This window comes from Copadichromis virginalis, unplaced genomic scaffold (genome assembly GCF_057382275.1).
Source record: "Copadichromis virginalis isolate Kocher_CV1m ecotype Utaka unplaced genomic scaffold, C_Virginalis_male_GT1.1 unmapped_scaffold_1, whole genome shotgun sequence".
In the NCBI taxonomy this organism is placed as follows: domain Eukaryota; kingdom Metazoa; phylum Chordata; class Actinopteri; order Cichliformes; family Cichlidae; genus Copadichromis; species Copadichromis virginalis.
In genome coordinates this window covers 1,603,858-1,622,235 of record NW_028188589.1, presented here as the reverse complement: position 1 = coordinate 1,622,235, position 18,378 = coordinate 1,603,858, and the positions used below count along the sequence as shown (strand labels likewise).

The 18,378-nt window shown below is 41.0% G+C and overlaps 2 protein-coding genes across 2 annotated transcripts in view; both read left to right on the top strand.

Moving 5' to 3' along the window:
* Window positions 1-211: 211 nt before the first annotated feature.
* On the top strand, window positions 212-4,630 carry LOC146679496 (protein NLRC3-like). Its single transcript, XM_085450448.1, has 5 exons — window positions 212-924; window positions 1,180-1,281; window positions 2,274-2,352; window positions 2,514-2,700; window positions 2,829-4,630. Exons 1-5 carry the CDS (start codon window positions 806-808, stop codon window positions 4,628-4,630), a joined length of 2,289 nt encoding a protein of 762 aa, XP_085306574.1. The 5' UTR covers window positions 212-805.
* A 965-nt stretch (window positions 4,631-5,595) lies between these two features.
* Window positions 5,596-18,378, top strand: part of LOC146679495 (stonustoxin subunit beta-like) — an 18,142-nt gene continuing 5,359 nt past the window's right edge. The window contains exons 1-3 of the mRNA XM_085450383.1: window positions 5,596-5,606; window positions 5,820-5,993; window positions 6,205-6,296. Coding sequence (XP_085306509.1) covers window positions 5,596-5,606; window positions 5,820-5,993; window positions 6,205-6,296 — 277 coding nt within the window. The remainder of the gene's footprint in view (window positions 5,607-5,819; window positions 5,994-6,204; window positions 6,297-18,378) is intronic.

The window sequence follows — 18,378 nt, the reverse complement described above, 5'->3', positions numbered from 1 at the left end:
AGGAAATGCCTCCAACATGCACAAACATTTGAGCCACAACATGCAGTTAATGTGCACAAATGTCTTTGATATGCTGCTCAGTGATGGTGGTGACTGTCAGAGCAGAGCTACTGAGAATCAATAAGTAATATCAATGATGGGATCAGAATCACTAAATTCTTCTCATCCCTGTCAGTATCATACATGTGCTGTATAATGTGATAAATGTAGAGGTGCTGGCTGTTCTCTCACTCTGCTGTTTAGCTGTAAAGGACGCCTCCCTGCCTTTGTCTCATTCATGACCTTTAATAGTCTCTTCTAACATGCAGAGATCTGTATGATCTGTTTCATAGAGTCTAACCAGCCTGTACAGGTAACAACAACAGTCACTGCATCACTGACACACAAACGTCATCTCTGTCAATAACAACATTCATACATGGAATAAAAACACATCAGTGGATCATTGCTGGAGCTGATGTTTGTGCTCCTGGTGCAAAGGCTCTCAGTTTCCTCCTTGAAATAACATCAGTGGTGGGTCAGCGACATGCTTTCTTTCCCTCTCAGGTTTAAATATCTGGGACTCTCCACCGTTTGGTTTTAGAGCTGAAGAAGCTTCTCTGATGAAACGTCTTCCAGAAACTTAAAGACGTCTCTTTTCTCTCCAAGCTCCTTAGATCACATGACCTGGATGACTGAACCTACAGACATATTGACCTGGTTTCATGGTCACATGACAGGTCAGAGGTCAGCGACTGTAACTCAGTTCCTCCTGTTAATGTGAACTCACTGAGTGTTTGTGGTTTACCTCTCAGACTGACTGAAGATGATGATGGAGGAAGAGGAGGACAGAGCAGAGTCTGCAGGGTCCAGCTGTCCGTCTGTGAGGAGTGACCGGTCCAAAGGTCATAATCCAGCCTTCAGTGGTGAACCTGGAGCAACGAGGTCAGAGAGCTGAACTCACTGAGTAACAGAAATAATTCTGCACTGACATTATAATCAGTGTTGACTCTGGTTGATTGTCTGACTGTGTTTGTGAGCTGAGAGGAAATGAAAATGAGTTTGTAACAAAAATCAGTTTTGTCCAGTTTTCCTGTAAAAAGCTGAACTCTAATCTAAGAGGATGTTACTGACAGGAAACAGCTGCATTATCTGCAGTCTGTGTGATCACAGCTGCTTCAATCATGTTTGTGTCTGCAGAGGTCAGAGGTCACAGTCTGCAGGGTCCAGCTGTCCGTCTGTGAGGAGTGACCGGTCCAAAGGTGGAAATCCAGCCTTCAGTGGTGAACCTGGAGCAACGAGGTCAGAGAGCTGTGATGACTCCTTTACATGTTTGTGTTTCCTGGATAAATATGACCTGAAACATCCTCAGATTGTTACAAAGATTCATTAAAAAGAAAACGATGAAAGAGAAAAGATCCAAATGTTCGACTTGGTCATTTGCTGTTTGAGGACAGTGATGCTCATATCTGTGGGGAAAGTGTGACCTGAGTGGGTTCATGTTTGTCTTTAAAGAACAGAGCTGCTCTGATTCTCTTTGTGTCTGATCTGTTAAACAGTCTGAGAGGTCACACAGAGACCCAGCAGCTAAAGCCTGGATCATACTGGCTGCTGTTACTCCATCAGGACAACACTGAACCACAGTGGTGTGGATGTAGTGGATAAATCCCACCATACTGATGCTCAGAGTTAACCACAGGGAACAAAACCAGATGTTACCTTCAGATTGTGACCTTTGGAGTGGACGATGCAGATTTCAATAGAGAATAAATGTTGTTGTTTTTCAGCTGTGAAGAAAGAATCTAATTTTCTGAACTTAAGAATTTATGATGCTGGAAACAACATGGAGACTATAACACAACATTTCCACTGTGTTCATAGAATGAATGTAAAACTGTCAGACATTCATTAAATATGCAAAATGTCTACAGAAGCATCAGAGGGTCAGACGTGAAGCACTCAGTGATTTTGATCAAATGACTCATCAGTTATTGATCTGTACTACACTGATCTACCACGTTAGTAAAGCTGGTGTTCTGGTGGTGGAGGGAGACTCGGATCATGTTCTGGTTTTGGAGCAGTGATCTGCTGATGGTTCAGTTTGATGAGCTTCTTCAAAATCATCCCTGACATCACCACTGAAAGGACGTCCATGAAAACAGACTGAAAATTACTGATATGTTCACAATCTGAGAGTTTAAAACTTGACAGACTTGATTCAGATGAAGTTATTTGAGCAGAAACTCCTGGATCTTTATCCTGTGTTGATCTAATCCTTCATGGTTCCTCCACAGAGTGGAGCAGCAGAGCTCAGAGGTTCCCAGTGGTCAGTCTGCCCAGCAGCATCAAACACAGCTGGACTCCATATTTATGGTCTGTACATGTACAACAACTACTGTTACATCTGTTCTGTTCACAGTCATCTCCATGCTGCTCTTTGTAGACCAGTGGATCGTCAGTGTGTCCAACATGGATCTGATGTTTGGCTCCATGATTTCAGTCTGATTGGCTCATTCATAAATATTCTGTTCCAGCTGCTGGAGGACAACATCATCACTTTTGTGAAGAACGAGCTGAAGAAGATCCAGAAGGTTCTGAGTCCAGATTACCCAGAATGCTTAGAGAGTCAGAGGAGCAGCAGCAGAGAGGCATTTGTGAAGATCACAGTGGACTTCCTGAGGAGAATGAAGCAGGAGGAGCTGGCTGACCGTCTGCAGAGCAGTAAGAGGATTTATCTAAAGATTTAAGCTGCTGGATAAATGAACATTTTCCAGAGATGGAAGATGGAGCAACATGTTTTAAAGATTAGTTCTTTTTGGAATTGAGTGTTTATTTTTCTTCTCATTCAGAGCTTCAAGCTCCAGTTTGTCATCGTAACCTTAAATCCACCCTGAAGAAGAAGTTCCAGTGTGTGTTTGAGGGCATCGCTAAAGCAGGAAACCCAACCCTCCTGAATCAGATCTACACAGAGCTCTACATCACAGAGGGAGGGACTGCAGAGGTCAATGATGAACATGAGGTCAGACAGATTGAAACAGCATCCAGGAAACCAGACAGACCAGAAACAACCATCAGACAAGAAGACATCTTTAAAGCCTCACCTGGAAGAGATGAACCAATCAGAACAGTGCTGACAAAGGGAGTGGCTGGCATTGGGAAAACAGTCTTAACACAGAAATACAGCCTGGACTGGGCTGAAGACAAAGCCAACCAGGACATCCAGTTCATATTTCCATTCACTTTCAGAGAGCTGAATGTGCTGAAAGAGGAAAAGTTCAGCTTGGTGGGACTTGTTCATCACTTCTTTACTGAAACCAAAGAAGCAGGAATCTGCAGCTTTGAAGACTTCCAGGTTGTGTTCATCTTTGATGGTCTGGATGAGTGTCGACTTCCTCTGGACTTCCACAAAACTACAATCCTAACTGACCCTAGAAAGTCCACCTCAGTGGATGTGCTGCTGATAAACCTCATCAGGGGGAAACTGCTTCCCTCTGCTCGCCTCTGGATAACCACACGACCTGCAGCAGCCAATCAGATCCCTCCTGACTGTGTTGGCATGGTGACAGAGGTCAGAGGGTTCACTGACCCACAGAAGGAGGAGTACTTCAGGAAGAGATTCAGAGATGAGGAGCAGGCCAGCAGCATCATCTCCCACATCAAGACATCACGAAGCCTCCACATCATGTGTCACATCCCAGTCTTCTGCTGGATCACTGCTACAGTTCTGGAGGATGTGCTGGAAACCAGAGAGGGAGGACAGCTGCCCAAGACCCTGACTGAGATGTACATCCACTTCCTGGTGGTTCAGGCCAAAGTGAAGAAGGTCAAGTATGATGGAGGAGCTGAGACAGATCCACACTGGAGTCCAGAGAGCAGGAAGATGATGGAGTCTCTGGGAAAACTGGCTTTTGATCAGCTGCAGAAAGGAAACCTGATCTTCTATGAATCAGACCTGACAGAGTGTGGCATCGATATCAGAGAAGCCTCAGTGTACTCAGGAGTGTTCACACAGATCTTTAAAGAGGAGAGAGGACTGTACCAGGACAAGGTGTTCTGCTTCATCCATCTGAGTGTTCAGGAGTTGCTGGCTGCTCTTCATGTCCATCTGACCTTCATCAACTCTGGACTCAATCTGCTGGAACAACAACAAACAACATCCAAGAAGTCTGAAACAGGAGAATCTGCAGAGACACACTTCTACCAGAGTGCTGTGAACAAGGCCTTACAGAGTCCAAATGGACACCTGGACTTGTTCCTCCGCTTCCTCCTGGGTCTTTCCCTGCAGACCAATCAGACTCTCCTACGAGCCCTGATGACACAGACAGGAAGTAGCTCACTGACCAATCAGGAAACAGTCCAGTACATCAAGGAGAAGCTCAGTAAGAATCTGTCTGCAGAGAAAAGCATCAATCTGATCCACTGTCTGAATGAACTGAATGATCGTTCTCTAGTGGAGGAGATCCAACAATACAGGACTTCAGGAAGTCTCTCCACAGGTAAACTGTCTCCTGCTCAGTGCTCAGCTCTGACCTTCATCTTACTGTCATCAGAAGAAGATCTGGATGAGTTTGACTTCAAGAAATACTCTGCTTCAGAGAAGGCTCTTCTGAGAATGCTGCCAGTGGTCAAAGCCTCCAACAAAGCTCTGTAAGTAAACATGTTGTCATCGCTTCATTGTTAAAATCATGGGAAATAAATCAGAAATGCTGAGTTCAAAGAGCACTGTAACATTTTTTTAAAATAGTGAATTAAATGATCATCAGTCACTCGGTAAATATATGGTAGTTTTAATGTTTCACTCCAGCATTTCTAAAACACACTTTGTTCTGTAACTCTTATCAAAGGACAATCCAGACCCAGCCTATAAGAACATGAGCTCTGATGCTTCAGCCCCTCTGACAGGTTTATTATCCTCAGCTTGTTCATTTGTCTCCAACTCCAGGAGTTTGGTTGTTTTATTCTAAAGCACAAACTTCACCTGCCAGACTTCACCTACATCTTTTTCTGATGTTCATAATTTAAGTTCAAGTTTGTATCTCACTTTCAGTGCACACCCTCCCTTTTTAAATATAAATCTCTGCTGTGCTGTCATGTTTTCATCCCGTATGGAGGGAGAAACTCGGTCTTCATTACTGAAATTGCCTCTAAGGTCGTGTTTCTTGTCAGTAACCATATGTAACTGTAAGGCTTCCATAACCAGTGTTATCACAGAATTACAGTGGGTTCACTCTGGGTCCTCTACAGTTTCTTCCCACTGTCCACAGACATGCAGTTAGGTTACCTGGTGATCCAAACTTCATGCAGGTGTGAGTGAGAGTGGTTGTCTGTCCCTCTGTGGGCTTAGTGGAAGAGACTGGATGGATCTCTGCTTTGTCTTTGATATATCCTGACAGCAAACATTCTCCATGAAGTCTGCATTTCAGCTCATCTCCTTTATACACACCTTTAACAGGAAGAGTTTTATACAGCTAGTGTTTAAAATCAAGTGTTATTCACAATACACAGGTAATGAGCATGATTATTGAATTACTAAAATTTTCTAAAATAATTGTTTTAGTTAATATTGTATGACAGTGTACACAGAATTATTAGCTCAGTAGGCAGAGTGGTCGCCCCATGATCATAAGGTCAGGGGTCGAATCCACCAAATAGTTACCTTGTGGTACCCCTGAGCAAGGTACCATCAAGGTACCAATCATGTGCACTGGACTGGTAGCACTCATAGTCTCATAGGTTTAAATAAATTTAAAAAAAAAAGGGTTCAACATATAAACAAATTTAATTTGATCACATATATTGTTTGTTTTTTTTTGTTTTTGTTTTTTTCCTTTCTCTCTCAGACTGAGCAGCTGTAACGTCTCAGAGAAAGGCTGTGAAAATTTGTTGTCAGTGGTCAGCTCCCAGTCCTGTAGTCTGAGAGAGCTGGACCTGAGTACCAACAGCCTGAAGGCTTCAGCAGTAAAGCTTCTGTCTGCTGCAGTGGAGAGTCCACATGCCAAACTGAATGTTCTGAGGTCAGATCAATTTGTATTATGTTTAGTTCTGTTTGTTTATGTGTTTGATGTTTGTTTTTGTTTGTCTTTATCCAGTTATCCTTGTTTCATAGCATTTTTATTCATTTCAAAGTTAAACAGAAGTTTTACTAACCTGCTCAGCACAAGACAATAAGCTATTGCACCTTGATTACACTTTAACAACAATCTTTATTCATGTTTTTATCTTCAGACTTAACATCTGTGAACTCTCAGAGGAAAACTGTGAAGCTCTGTCCTCAGTTCTCAGCTCGCAGTCCTCTAGTCTGACAGAGCTGGACCTGAGTATCAGAAAGCTGCAGGATTCAGGAGTGAAGCTTCTGTCTGCTGGACTACAACGTTTAAACTGTAAACTGAATACTCTGAGGTCAGATCAGAAAACATTTAGTTTTTAGAATTATTAATTAAAGTTCATACATATGATGTTGTATCTTAATATGTTTATGTTTCCTTTAAAAATAGAAAGTCAACATTTAATGTTGTGAAATGTATTAACAAACTCTACATGAGTACTTGTTTTATAGATTGTCTTTTATTTTTCAGACTGAGTGGCTGTAACCTGTCAGAGAGAAGCTGTGAAGCTCTGTCCTCAGTCCTCAGCTCCCAGTCCTCCAGTCTGAGAGAGCTGGACCTGAGTAACTCTGACCTGCAGGATTCAGGAGTGAAGCTTCTGTCCGCTGGACTAAAGAGTTCACAGTGTGCAGTGGAAACTCTCAGGTCAGGATTCAAACTTTTCCACAGATGATCATTTGAAATGTGATTTATATTATTGTATAAACAGGTAACTTTTACAGCTGTCAAGTGAACTTTTATTTACATTTGAGTGGATAATTGGACTCTGAATTACTAAAAGTTGTTATAGTCATGTCTCTGTTTATTTAAAAAAATACTTCATGCACTGCCTAATTTAAAGATTTAGGCTCCTTTGGGCCCATAATATATATATTTGATTTCTTTGTGAATGAAATTAGGAGGATATTGGCGACTGCTGATTGGCTCGCTGTTTGTTTTTTATTCACAGTACTTAATTTTAAAGGCTGATTTCTCAAAATGAGATGTTTATCTTTTCTTCTACAACACGTGGAGCCACCAAATCTTCTTGCTTGATTTATTCATTACAGTTTGATTTAAAGAATATTAGACTCGTAACATAATAAATACATTTATTTCACTTCTTCTTGAGAGAAAGAAAGGGATGACTGGGTGAGCTCCAGTGGTTCATCCCAGCAGAGAGAGCGGCACACTGGGCTGCAAATGATCACAGTAGTAATGGCCATAGTTTGATAAAACAGGCAGTCTTACCCTGTAGATAATACAGGGTTCTGGTGCCGATGTGGGGGAGGGGAGTCGCCCGGTACTAACTACATACTACTAACTACCTCATCCAGATGTCTTCCCTACTAAACCTGATAAGAAGTAACTGCAGTAGCCTTATAGGTCAAATCAGTTTCACCTGTTAAAGTTAGCTCCACTATTAATTAGGGGTGGGGGAAAAAATCGATACTGTGTAGTATCGTGATATTTTGTTTGCTAATAATGTATCGATACAGGGACAGCAGAAATCGATATTTTGTTACAAACAATTTTTTCTCTGAAGTCAACATGCTCTGGAGTCAGAGCATGTTGACTTCAGAGCATGTTGATCCTTTTTCTGAGCAACAATCCTGACATTCCTTCACTGTCCAAATGTGTTTAACTTTTTTTTTGGCAGCAATAAACATGACAGTTTACTTATTTTAATTTAAGACATGTTTAATTTTAATTAAGTTTGAAACTTTTTTATTTAATGTAAAATTATATATTTTTTTAAATTTACTTTCAAATTCTTCAGTTGCTGAAGGGGCTGCATAGTTTTCATAAATTGCATAGTTCAGAATAGCTGTAATTGTACCAGATGGTTGCATTCAGTTAAGTTGGACTAGACTGTAATACAAACCGTTCAGTTTGTCAACAATAAAACTGACTGAAATGAGAGAAAGACTGAGTATGAGACTTTGATATTAGATAAAATGAATATTGATAAAGTTTACCTTTATGTGCAGAATTTAAATATCGCAAAATATTTTAAAAAATCGCAATAATATCGTATCGTGCGTTAAGTATTGTGATAATATCGTATCGCGAGTTGTATGGTGATTCCCACCTCTACTATTAATGGTGTCACTTGTTATTTCTGGGATGAGTTTAGTAGCCTGAACAGCTGCTTAAAGGAAAGTAATTAAATAATAAAAATAACCTAAGTCCGGGGGAACCTGCAAGAGCTGTTTGCACAAAGAATAATGCTCAGACTTTGAGGTTTTATCGTTTTACACAAGGTTTAAAAATGAATGTCCACAATTGAATTGCAGAAATTGTTATTGAGCTAATACTGATGTAGTTGTTATCTTTGGTAAGGAGAGGTTGGAGGAAGGATGAGCACAGTCAGGCCTAAAGATGCTCTTAATAATAATAATGGATTGCATTTATATAGCGCTTTTCGAGACCCTCAAAGACCCTTTACAATCCCACTACAGGGAGTGCAGAATTATTAGGCAAGTTGTATTTTTGAGGAATAATTTTATTATTGAACAACAACCATGTTCTCAATGAACCCAAAAAACTCATTAATATCAAAGCTGAATGTTTTTGGAAGTAGTTTTTAGTTTGTTTTTAGTTTTAGCTATTTTAGGGGGATATCTGTGTGTACAGGTGACTATTACTGTGCAGAATTATTAGGCAACTTAACAAAAAACAAATATATACCCATTTCATTTATTTATTTTTACCAGTGACACCAATATAACATCTCCACATTCACAAATATACATTTCTGACATTCAAAAACAAAACAAAAACAAATCAGCGACCAATATAGCCACCTTTCTTTGCAAGGACACTCAAAAGCCTGCCATCCATGGATTCTGTCAGTGTTTTGATCTGTTCACCATCAACATTGCGTGCAGCAGCAACCACAGCCTCCCAGACACTGTTCAGAGAGGTGTACTGTTTTCCCTCCTTGTAAATCTCACATTTGATGATGGACCACAGGTTCTCAATGGGGTTCAGATCAGGTGAACAAGGAGGCCATGTCATTAGTTTTTCTTCTTTTATACCCTTTCTTGCCAGCCACGCTGTGGAGTACTTGGACGCGTGTGATGGAGCATTGTCCTGCATGAAAATCATGTTTTTCTTGAAGGATGCAGACTTCTTCCTGTACCACTGCTTGAAGAAGGTGTCTTCCAGAAACTGGCAGTAGGACTGGGAGTTGAGCTTGACTCCATCCTCAACCCGAAAAGGCCCCACAAGCTCATCTTTGATGATACCAGCCCAAACCAGTACTCCACCTCCACCTTGCTGGCGTCTGAGTGGGACTGGAGCTCTCTGCCCTTTACCAATCCAGCCACGGGCCCATCAAGACTCACTCTCATTTCATCAGTCCATAAAACCTTAGAAAAACCAGTCTTGAGATATTTCTTGGCCCAGTCTTGACGTTTCAGCTTGTGTGTCTTGTTCAGTGGTGGTCGTCTTTCAGCCTTTCTTACCTTGGCCATGTCTCTGAGTATTGCACACCTTGTGCTCTTGGGCACTCCAGTGATGTTGCAGCTCCAAAATATGGCCAAACTGGTGGCAAGTGGCATCTTGGCAGCTGCACGCTTGACTTTTCTCAGTTCATGGGCAGTTATTTTGCGCCTTGGTTTTTCCACACGCTTCTTGCGACCCTGTTGACTATTTTGAATGAAACGCTTGATTGTTCGATGATCACGCTTCAGAAGCTTTGCAATTTTGAGACTGCTGCATCCCTCTGCAAGATATCTCACTGTTTTTGACTTTTCTGAGCCTGTCAAGTCCTTCTTTTGACCCATTTTGCCAAAGGAAAGGACGTTACCTAATAATTATGCACACCTGATATAGGGTGTTGATGTCATTAGACCACACCCCTTCTCATTACAGAGATGCACATCACCTAATATGCTTAATTGGTAGTAGGCTTTCGAGCCTATACAGCTTGGAGTAAGACAACATGCATGAAGAGGATGATGTGGACAACATACTCATTTGCCTAATAATTCTGCACTCCCTGTATTCATTCACTCTCACATTCACACACTGGTGGAGGTAAGCTACAGTTGTAGTGGTAGGTTAGGTTTTGCCCAAGGACAAAATGACCAAGACAGAGAGAGCTGGCTCATCAGACAGACAAGCTCATCTTGTAACCTACTGGTTCGCTGGTCAGCACACCAGCTGACTAGCGAACCGGCTAACTAGCACACCAGCTAACTAGCACACCGGCTAAATAGCAAATCAGCTAACTAGCAGACCAGCTAACGGCAGCCACAAGCTGAAGGACGATTAAATGTAGTGGAGATATCAGAGATGACACTGGTGTGTCCGATTCACTCTTTAGCACTCTGGTCACTCCGGTGTGTCAGCCAGAACACCACTGAAGGCCAAATGATCCCAGCATGTGGAATAAAGAGCTTAAGGTTTGGTTTGAGACACTTTATTCTTTCACTGATTGATTCTTGCGGCTGTGATCATGTGTGTGGTTTCTTACAAAAAGGAAGTACACAATACAAATACATGACAAATAAGATGAATAGATAAGTTACATATCCAGTTATATGTACGTACATCAGTATAGCTAATATAGCCATATATAAGGACAAAGATCACAGCACTATAATGCAGTAATGTTAAACACAAAGGTGTATATCTACATAAATCTGTCCTATCAGTGATCAGGGTACTGTAGTATACTTCCACTACATAAACTATAGAAACTAAACGACATTAGTGTGACTTTAAGTTACCATCAGTACAGACGAACTGATGGTAGTTGTACAAAATAAAGGCATTGCAATTATTGTGAAGGGCTTCCGGTTAAACTAAGATCAGCTGATTACCTCATAACAAATTGTTTGCTATAGAACGCAGCTCCCACTCTTCATTAATATCATGTACTGTAACTCCCAAGTAACCATGGTTACCCAGCCACGCCCAGTAGTCTCCAGAGAGACCAACAGCTGGTGCACGTTGTAACGCCGTGGCTTTCGTAGTCTCTCCGTTTTCTACAGCTCATGTGTTCTTCTTGTGATGGTGCGTCTTGAGGGAGGCTCATACATGCCGTCATTTGTTGATCCTAAGAACATTCCTCAGACCGACTTCTTCAACAACACTAATCGGCCTGCAGTTTGTAGCTACTCACTTCACTGTGGTGTTTGTTAGCTTGTCTTTCTTTGGTTTTATCCTGACTCCTCCCACAAGCTGATCCTACGTAGTCTGCCCAAGCCTCCCACCTCTGTTTGTTTGGGTGGTTTGTTTGCTGCCATCAACAGCGTGTAATGCATTTAAGTGATACTTCAGACATGAAGTACTGCGACAATAAAAAACTCAACTTTGCTTAAAAATAACTTTAGTTGTATCAACACTGCCCTCTGGAATAATTAGACTTTGGTGACAAACTGATGTGATCTCCATGTTTCCTTTGTTGGACTGTGGGCGAGTGTCAGAACTGAATGTACTGAGTAACATGTGGAGTTTAAATATGTGTCAGTTCCAGTTTTAGAGCTCTAAAGTGCAGCTATCATGTTAGGAATATGTTAGGAATAGACAGGAACACTGAGCACACTGAGGTCAAATCTTTATTTATCCAGTTCATCTGTAGGCTGAGCTCAGTCCATCCATTTAGTGAAATGATGTTTAAAGGTCTCCTTGTTCTGTGAGCGTGCACAGATCCTGAAGCAGAAAGCCTGGGTTAACAGAGAAATGATCATCACTGTGATGATGCTCACCATCTCTGACTGGGATTTGAGGTTTTGTCAAAGCAGCAAAGAAAGCCTGGCTATGTTGGACTGGGTGTGGAAGCAGCTCCCAGTTTGAGTTCAGGAGACAGACACCCTCTCTACTTTGAATATCAGCTTCAAACTTTCCTTTTTGATAAAACTTATAGTTAGAGCTGGATCAGGTGACCCTGAACCATCCCTTAGTTATGCTGCTATAGAGATGGATAACAGATGGATTGTTGTTTTGTGTGTCTGCAGTCTGTCAGGCTGTCTGATCACAGAGGAAGGCTGTACTTCTCTGGCCTCAGCTCTGACCTCCAACCCCTCCCATCTGAGAGAGCTGGACCTGAGCTACAATCATCCAGGTCTCTCAGGAATTAAGCTTCTGTCGGCTGGACTGAAGGATCCAGGCTGGAGACTGGACACTCTCAGGTATGGAGAGAATGTCTGATATAGGAGGAAGAGCTGGAATCATTTCCTGTGTCTTTCACTCACTTCCTGTTTGTTTCCTGCAGATGAGACATGAACAATCACACATGCAGGAATATTTTCAGGGACAGACACACTAGTCTAGCTGGATAGTACATGGATATTTATGTAGGGGGTCTTCAAGGAGTCTGTTTGCAGGAACATTAATGATAACTGATAAGTCATGTTGAGAGTTTCATTAAAAGTAGACTTACAGTTAGGTAATATTTGGACAGAGACAACATTTTGTAACTTTAGATACAAGTATCAGCCATGTGTGTGTTTCCCATGCTGTATGTCCACAGTCACAGTGACAGTCAGTGACACTGACAGAAGGATGAAACAAGGCTGTGAATCATTTCAGTCTGTGTGTGTGACAAAGAGGCAGACAGGAGCAGCTAACATTTGGAAATGGAAGCTTACTGGAAACACTACATTCACGGCTGAATTCACAATAGATTTGTTCTCAAGTGCACATTTAGCAGCTAATGCTAATACTGTTTTCCCTTTGCTTTCTACAGCAGCTATTGCTAAGTAGGCCACTTTGCTCCGCTAAGGATTTGTGTGACCATGATGGAGACTCTGATAAGCTAATGCTGCTAAGCTAATGCTGTTTATGGGCCCTGTTAGAATCAATATTTCATTCTCATTCTGTTGTTTGAGAACAATATTAACGTTTCACATCATTATAACACAAGAGAAAAGGGTATTGGCATTAGCTACTAGTGCTTATTCACCTCAAATTACCTTTAGCTGCTAATGGCAGCCTACTTAGCATTAACTCCTCACTAATATAATGCTAATTCACATCAAATTAGCATTAACTGCTCATATTGTTATAAGGAAAGAGAAAACGGTATTAGCATTTGCTGCTAATAATTATTCACCCCTAATTAGAATAAGCCGCTAAAAGCAGCCAACTTAGCATTAATTCCTCACTTTGTTGTTACCCAACGGAAAAGAGTATTAGTATTAGCTACTATCATTTTTAATAAGTAAGAGAAAACAGTATTAGCAGTAGCGCATAATGCTAATTCACGTCAACGTAGTATTAGTTAATAATGGCAGCCTACTTAGCATTAACTGCTCACTAATATAATGCTAATTCGCATCAAATTAGCATTAGCTGCTCAAGTTGTTATAAGGAAAAAGAGAAAACGGTATTAGTATTAGCTGCTAATAATTATTCACCCCTAATTAGAGTTAGCCCCTAATGGCAGTCTACTTAGCATTAACTCCTGACATTGTTATAATGCAGGGGAAAAGAGTTACCATTATCGGATAATGCTAATTCTCATCAAATTAGCATTAGTTAATAACGGTAGACTTCATATCATTAGCTGCTGTCATTCTTACAAAGCAAACAGTATGAGCATTAGCTGTTAATCCTTTTTCATCTAAAATTAGAATTAGCCACTAATGGCGTATTGTTAAAAAGTAAGAAAAACATTGTTAGCATAAGCGGATAATGCTAATTCATCTCAAATTAGTATTAGCTAATAATGGCACCTGCTTAGCATTAGCTGGTCACATTGTTATAAGGCAAGAAAATATGGTATTAGCATTAGCTGCCAATTTCTATTTACCTAAAATTAGCATTAGCCACTAATGGTAGCCTATAGCAAAAACTTCTTAATGCTAAATGAAGTTAATTAATGCTAAGTAGGTTTAACTGAAATTAAAGTAGTGTTAGCATTAGCTGCTGATATTGTTAAAAGGTAAGATAAAACATTGCTAGCAGCAGCGGATAATGCTAACACACATAATAATTAGCATTACCTAATAATGGCAGCCTTCTTAGCATTAGCTGCTCATATTGTTATAATGCAAGGGAAAAGAGTTGGCAAAAACAGTGTTAGCATTAGTGGATAATGCTAATTCACCTAAATTAGCATTAGCTAATAATGGCTACGTACTTAGCATTACCTACTAATATTGATATAAAGCAAGAAAATATGGTATTAGCATTAGCTTCTAATGCTTTCTCATCTAAAATTAGAATTAGCCACTAATGGCATCCTATTTAGCATTAACTCTTCACATCGCAAGGGAAAAATTAGAATTCAATTTAAAAAAAAGTGTTCACATTAGCTACTTGTATTGTTAAAAAGTAAGAAAAAACATTGTTAGCATAAGGGGATAATGCTAATTCACCTCAAATTAGTATTAGCTAATAACGGCAACCTACATAGCATTAGCTGGTCACATTGTTATAAAGCAAGAAAATATGGTATTAGCATTATCTGCCAATTCCTATTCACCTAAAATTAGCATTACCTGCTAATGGCAGTCTACTTAGCATTAACTCCTCACTAATGTGATGCTAATTCACATTAAATTAGCTTTAGCATTAGCTGCTAGCATCAGCCTACCTAGCACTAGCTGCTCACATTGTTAAAAGGGAAGAGAATACGATATTAGCATTAGCTGGTAATATTTATTCACCCCTAATTAGAATTAGCCACTAATGGCAGCATACTTAGCGTTAACTCCTCACATCGTTGTAATGCAAATGAGGCTAACTTGCATTAAATTAGACTGCTGTTATTAGCTAATGCTATTTAGCAGTAGCTGCTCACATTGTTATAAAGCAAAGGAAAACGATATGAGCATTAGGTTCTAATGCGTATTTGCCTTAAATTAGACGTAGGTGCTAATGGCAGCCTACTTAGCATTAGCAGCTCAGATGTTATAATGCTAGGAAAAAGAGTGTTAGCATTAGCCGTTCACATTGTTATAAAGTTAAGGGAAATAGTGTTAGCATTAGCTACTCACATTTTTAAAAAAAAGTAAGTGTTAGCATTAGTGCATAATGCTAATTCATGTCAAATTAGCATTAGTTAATAACGGCAGCCTATTTAGCATTAGCAGATAATGTTGACCTTGGCCCACTGGAAAAGTTAAGAACTAAAGATTTAGGAGTGTTTCTCGATAGCTCTTTCTCGTTTGAGAAACAAATGAATTCTGTTATTAAAACCAGCTGTAAGGTTTATATTGTTGATTGTCATTTATGCTTAGAAATATTTACTCATATATGCTTAGAGTTGTATAATCGATTGCATAATGATAGAGGTTTGATCCTGAGTAGTCTGTAAAGACTCTGTGTGCCTTCCAGAGTGCTCTGGCATGCACACACCACTTGGGGCCATGAGAGAGGTCGTACCCTCTCTTACTGATTTATGGTGTAGGACAGGGGTCTCAAACTCAATTTAGCTGGGGGCCGCTGCAGGCAGAGTCTGGGTGAGGCTGGGCCGCATTAGGTTTTCCACAAGAAAGGCATGGTTAAAAAATTCCAATCTTCTCAAATCTCTTTATTTTTATTTTTTAACACAAAATATGAAAAATGAATAAACAAATTAAGAATTAATAAGAAAATAAATCAATCTGTAAAACATAAATAAAATAATAATAAGATATTTTTAGTCAGTGAACTTGTGTGTTTCTTTCAGTCTTCTATATCTGCTGTGTTTAGATTGAAATGTCTGTATTAACAGTTCTATAACCTTCTTCTGAACATGAATGGAACACTGTAGAAAATGAACTGTTCTTCTGAACATGGCTTCTCTTGCCTACTCCTTGCTGCTAGAGACCTGGCAGCGTTTCCTCTCGCATAGCCGAGCCAGATTTGGCCTGAGGGAGGAAGCAGTTGCGACCCTCAGTATGTCTTGAAGATGATCATCCGTAAGTCTGGACCTGTACTTGGACTTATTGAAGTTCAAAGTGGAGAAGAGCTTTTGGCACAAGTATGTGCTACCAAAAAGGCACATGGTCCGCTTGAACATTCGGGAAAGCCGAGGGAAACTAGGGCTCAAGTCTCTCAAAAATTGTCCAAGCTTGTCTGCTTTTCCACTCACCTCCCTGAACTTTGCTTTGAGTTCAGAGTTGCACTGCAGCTCAATGAGCTCCATTTGAAGCACAGAAGGGGCATCTTGCACATCAAAGGAGAAGGGGTCCGCAAAAATGTGAAAGGTGGCTCTGTGTGTCTTGAAGTCAGCAAATCTGTGATCAAATTCCTCCTGTAGCCTCAAAATGACATCAACATACTCGTCAGCACTGAATGGTGTGCCTGCATCCACGAGTGCCTTGCATGCTGGGAAATGGCAAAGGTTTGTCTGAGAGAGCTGAGCTTTCCAGAGCGCCAGTTTTGTGGAGAATGCTCTCACGTTGTCATAGGCAGCACTGACAAGTTGCCCCTGGCCTTGTAACGTCTTGTTCAGTACATTAAGCTCATGTGTCATATCAACAAGAAAAGCTGAGTCCATGAGCCATTTGGGATGAGTTAGCACAGGAACACTAACTCCATCCTTCTCCATGAAGGCTTCACTTCTGCTCTCAACTCAAAAAGTCTCTTTAATACATTTCCCCTGCTGAGCCAACGTACCTCAGTGAAGTCGAGCACATCCCCATATTCTGACTCCATTTCCTCTAAAAAAGCACAGAACCTTCGGTGCTTTAAGCCCCTGGATCTGATTTGGTTGATGCATTTCACAACAATAGACATCACATTGTCAAACTTCAGGCATTTGCTGCAAAGGACCTGCTGATGGATGATGCAGTGCAGAGCAATGGCCTCCTCCACGCCTTCCTCTTCCAGTTTGTTTTGTGCCACCAGTCCATGTTTCCTCCCTGTCATTGATGGCGCTCCATCTGTTGTTATTCCAACAAACCTCTTCCATGGCAAACCAACATTCTCAATGGCATCACACAGCTTGTAAATATCTGCTGAGCGGTGGTCTGGCCATGCATTGGAATTACTGTGAGCAGCTCCTCCATCACTTCAAAACTGTCATCAACACCACGGACATACATTGGGAGCTGGGCAGTGTCGGTGATGTCTGTGGTCTCATCAAGAGCGACTGAGTATACACTGAAACATTTGGCTTTCTCACACAGTTGGTCAGAAATGTCACTTGACAGGTCAGAAATGCGATCTGCTGCGGTGTTGGCAGAAAGGCTGATGTTGCTAAACTGACCTTTCTTTCCCGGACAGACTATATTTGCAGCCTGCAATATGCACTTTTAGACAAATGCACCTTCTGTGAATGGCTTCCCTGCTTTAGCAATCATCTCACTAACCACGTGGCTCCGACTGCTGCATTATTCTCTTTGGTTGCTTTCTTGGAGAAATCTTGCTGCCTCAGTAGATCTGTTTTAAGACTGGCAACCCGGTTCGCTCTCTCGTCTCCCTGGTATTTTGCATCCAGCTCAGCATGTCTAGTTGTGTAATGACGTTTCAAATTGTATTCCTTGTGCAGCGCAACTTTCTCTGTGCAAATAAGACAGGTCGGGGTGCCCCTGTGCTCAACAAAGAAATATTGCATTTCCCACTTTTCCTGAAATTGTCGGTGCTCATCACCAACCTTTCTCTTCACCGCAGGCTTTGAAAAAGACATGTTTGGGGCTATGTGACATTTATAATTCTACTTGGTGTCACTGTCGCATTGAAGTTTCAATCAAGCGTTTAGCCGACGGACGGGGAACGTCTCAACGCGTAGAGAACGTCATTTCTGCTTCTTTTTCTTGCAACCGTAGCACGGCGATCGGCAGATAAAAAGCCGGTAGCAGTCTCCTTTGTTTTTACGCTCGATGTTCATGTCTTTCATGACGACACGAACACCGTGGCGTTTGCAGATGGTAGAAAGTGCAGGGATAGCGAGCGCAAAAAAGGCGACTGCTCACGGCGCCGGGCTGTTGTTACAGGAGAAAGAAGCGGAAATGACACCGTGACATATAACAAATAACATCAGCTGTTTCTGATGTTAGTTGTTTTGACTGCTTTTACATTATATTGAAATATATGTAATGTTCATGTTTGCTGCAATGCAAACGCAGTGATGCAAATAAAAACATGGAGCCACAAATTACGGTGCGACCCTATAATTAGTCCGGGTTACCGGGGACTGTTGTTGCCGATGAACAGGTGTCGCTATGTGACTGCAGACTAAATTGGGCTGCATTGAGTTCATGACTTTTCTTTTATCCCGCCGCCTACGCATCACTGTGAGAGTTAATATGAGATCTCTCTCTGTGGAAAAATAACTTTAAATCCCACTGACGTGTGTATAAATCTATATACGTATAATGTCCCGCTGGGCAGCAACTTAAAAAAACAACTTTTTTTGAGGTGTTGTGAACGC

Excerpts from the sequence above, each read along its gene's own strand:
- LOC146679496 (XM_085450448.1), top strand. The coding sequence starts at position 806 with ATGATGATGGAGGAAGAGGAGGACAGAGCAGAGTCTGCAGGGTCCAGC. Across the intron at positions 925-1,179 it reads GGTGAACCTGGAGCAACGAG|AGGTCAGAGGTCACAGTCTG; the intron begins GTCAGAGAGCTG and ends TTGTGTCTGCAG. Across the intron at positions 1,282-2,273 it reads GGTGAACCTGGAGCAACGAG|AGTGGAGCAGCAGAGCTCAG; the intron begins GTCAGAGAGCTG and ends GTTCCTCCACAG.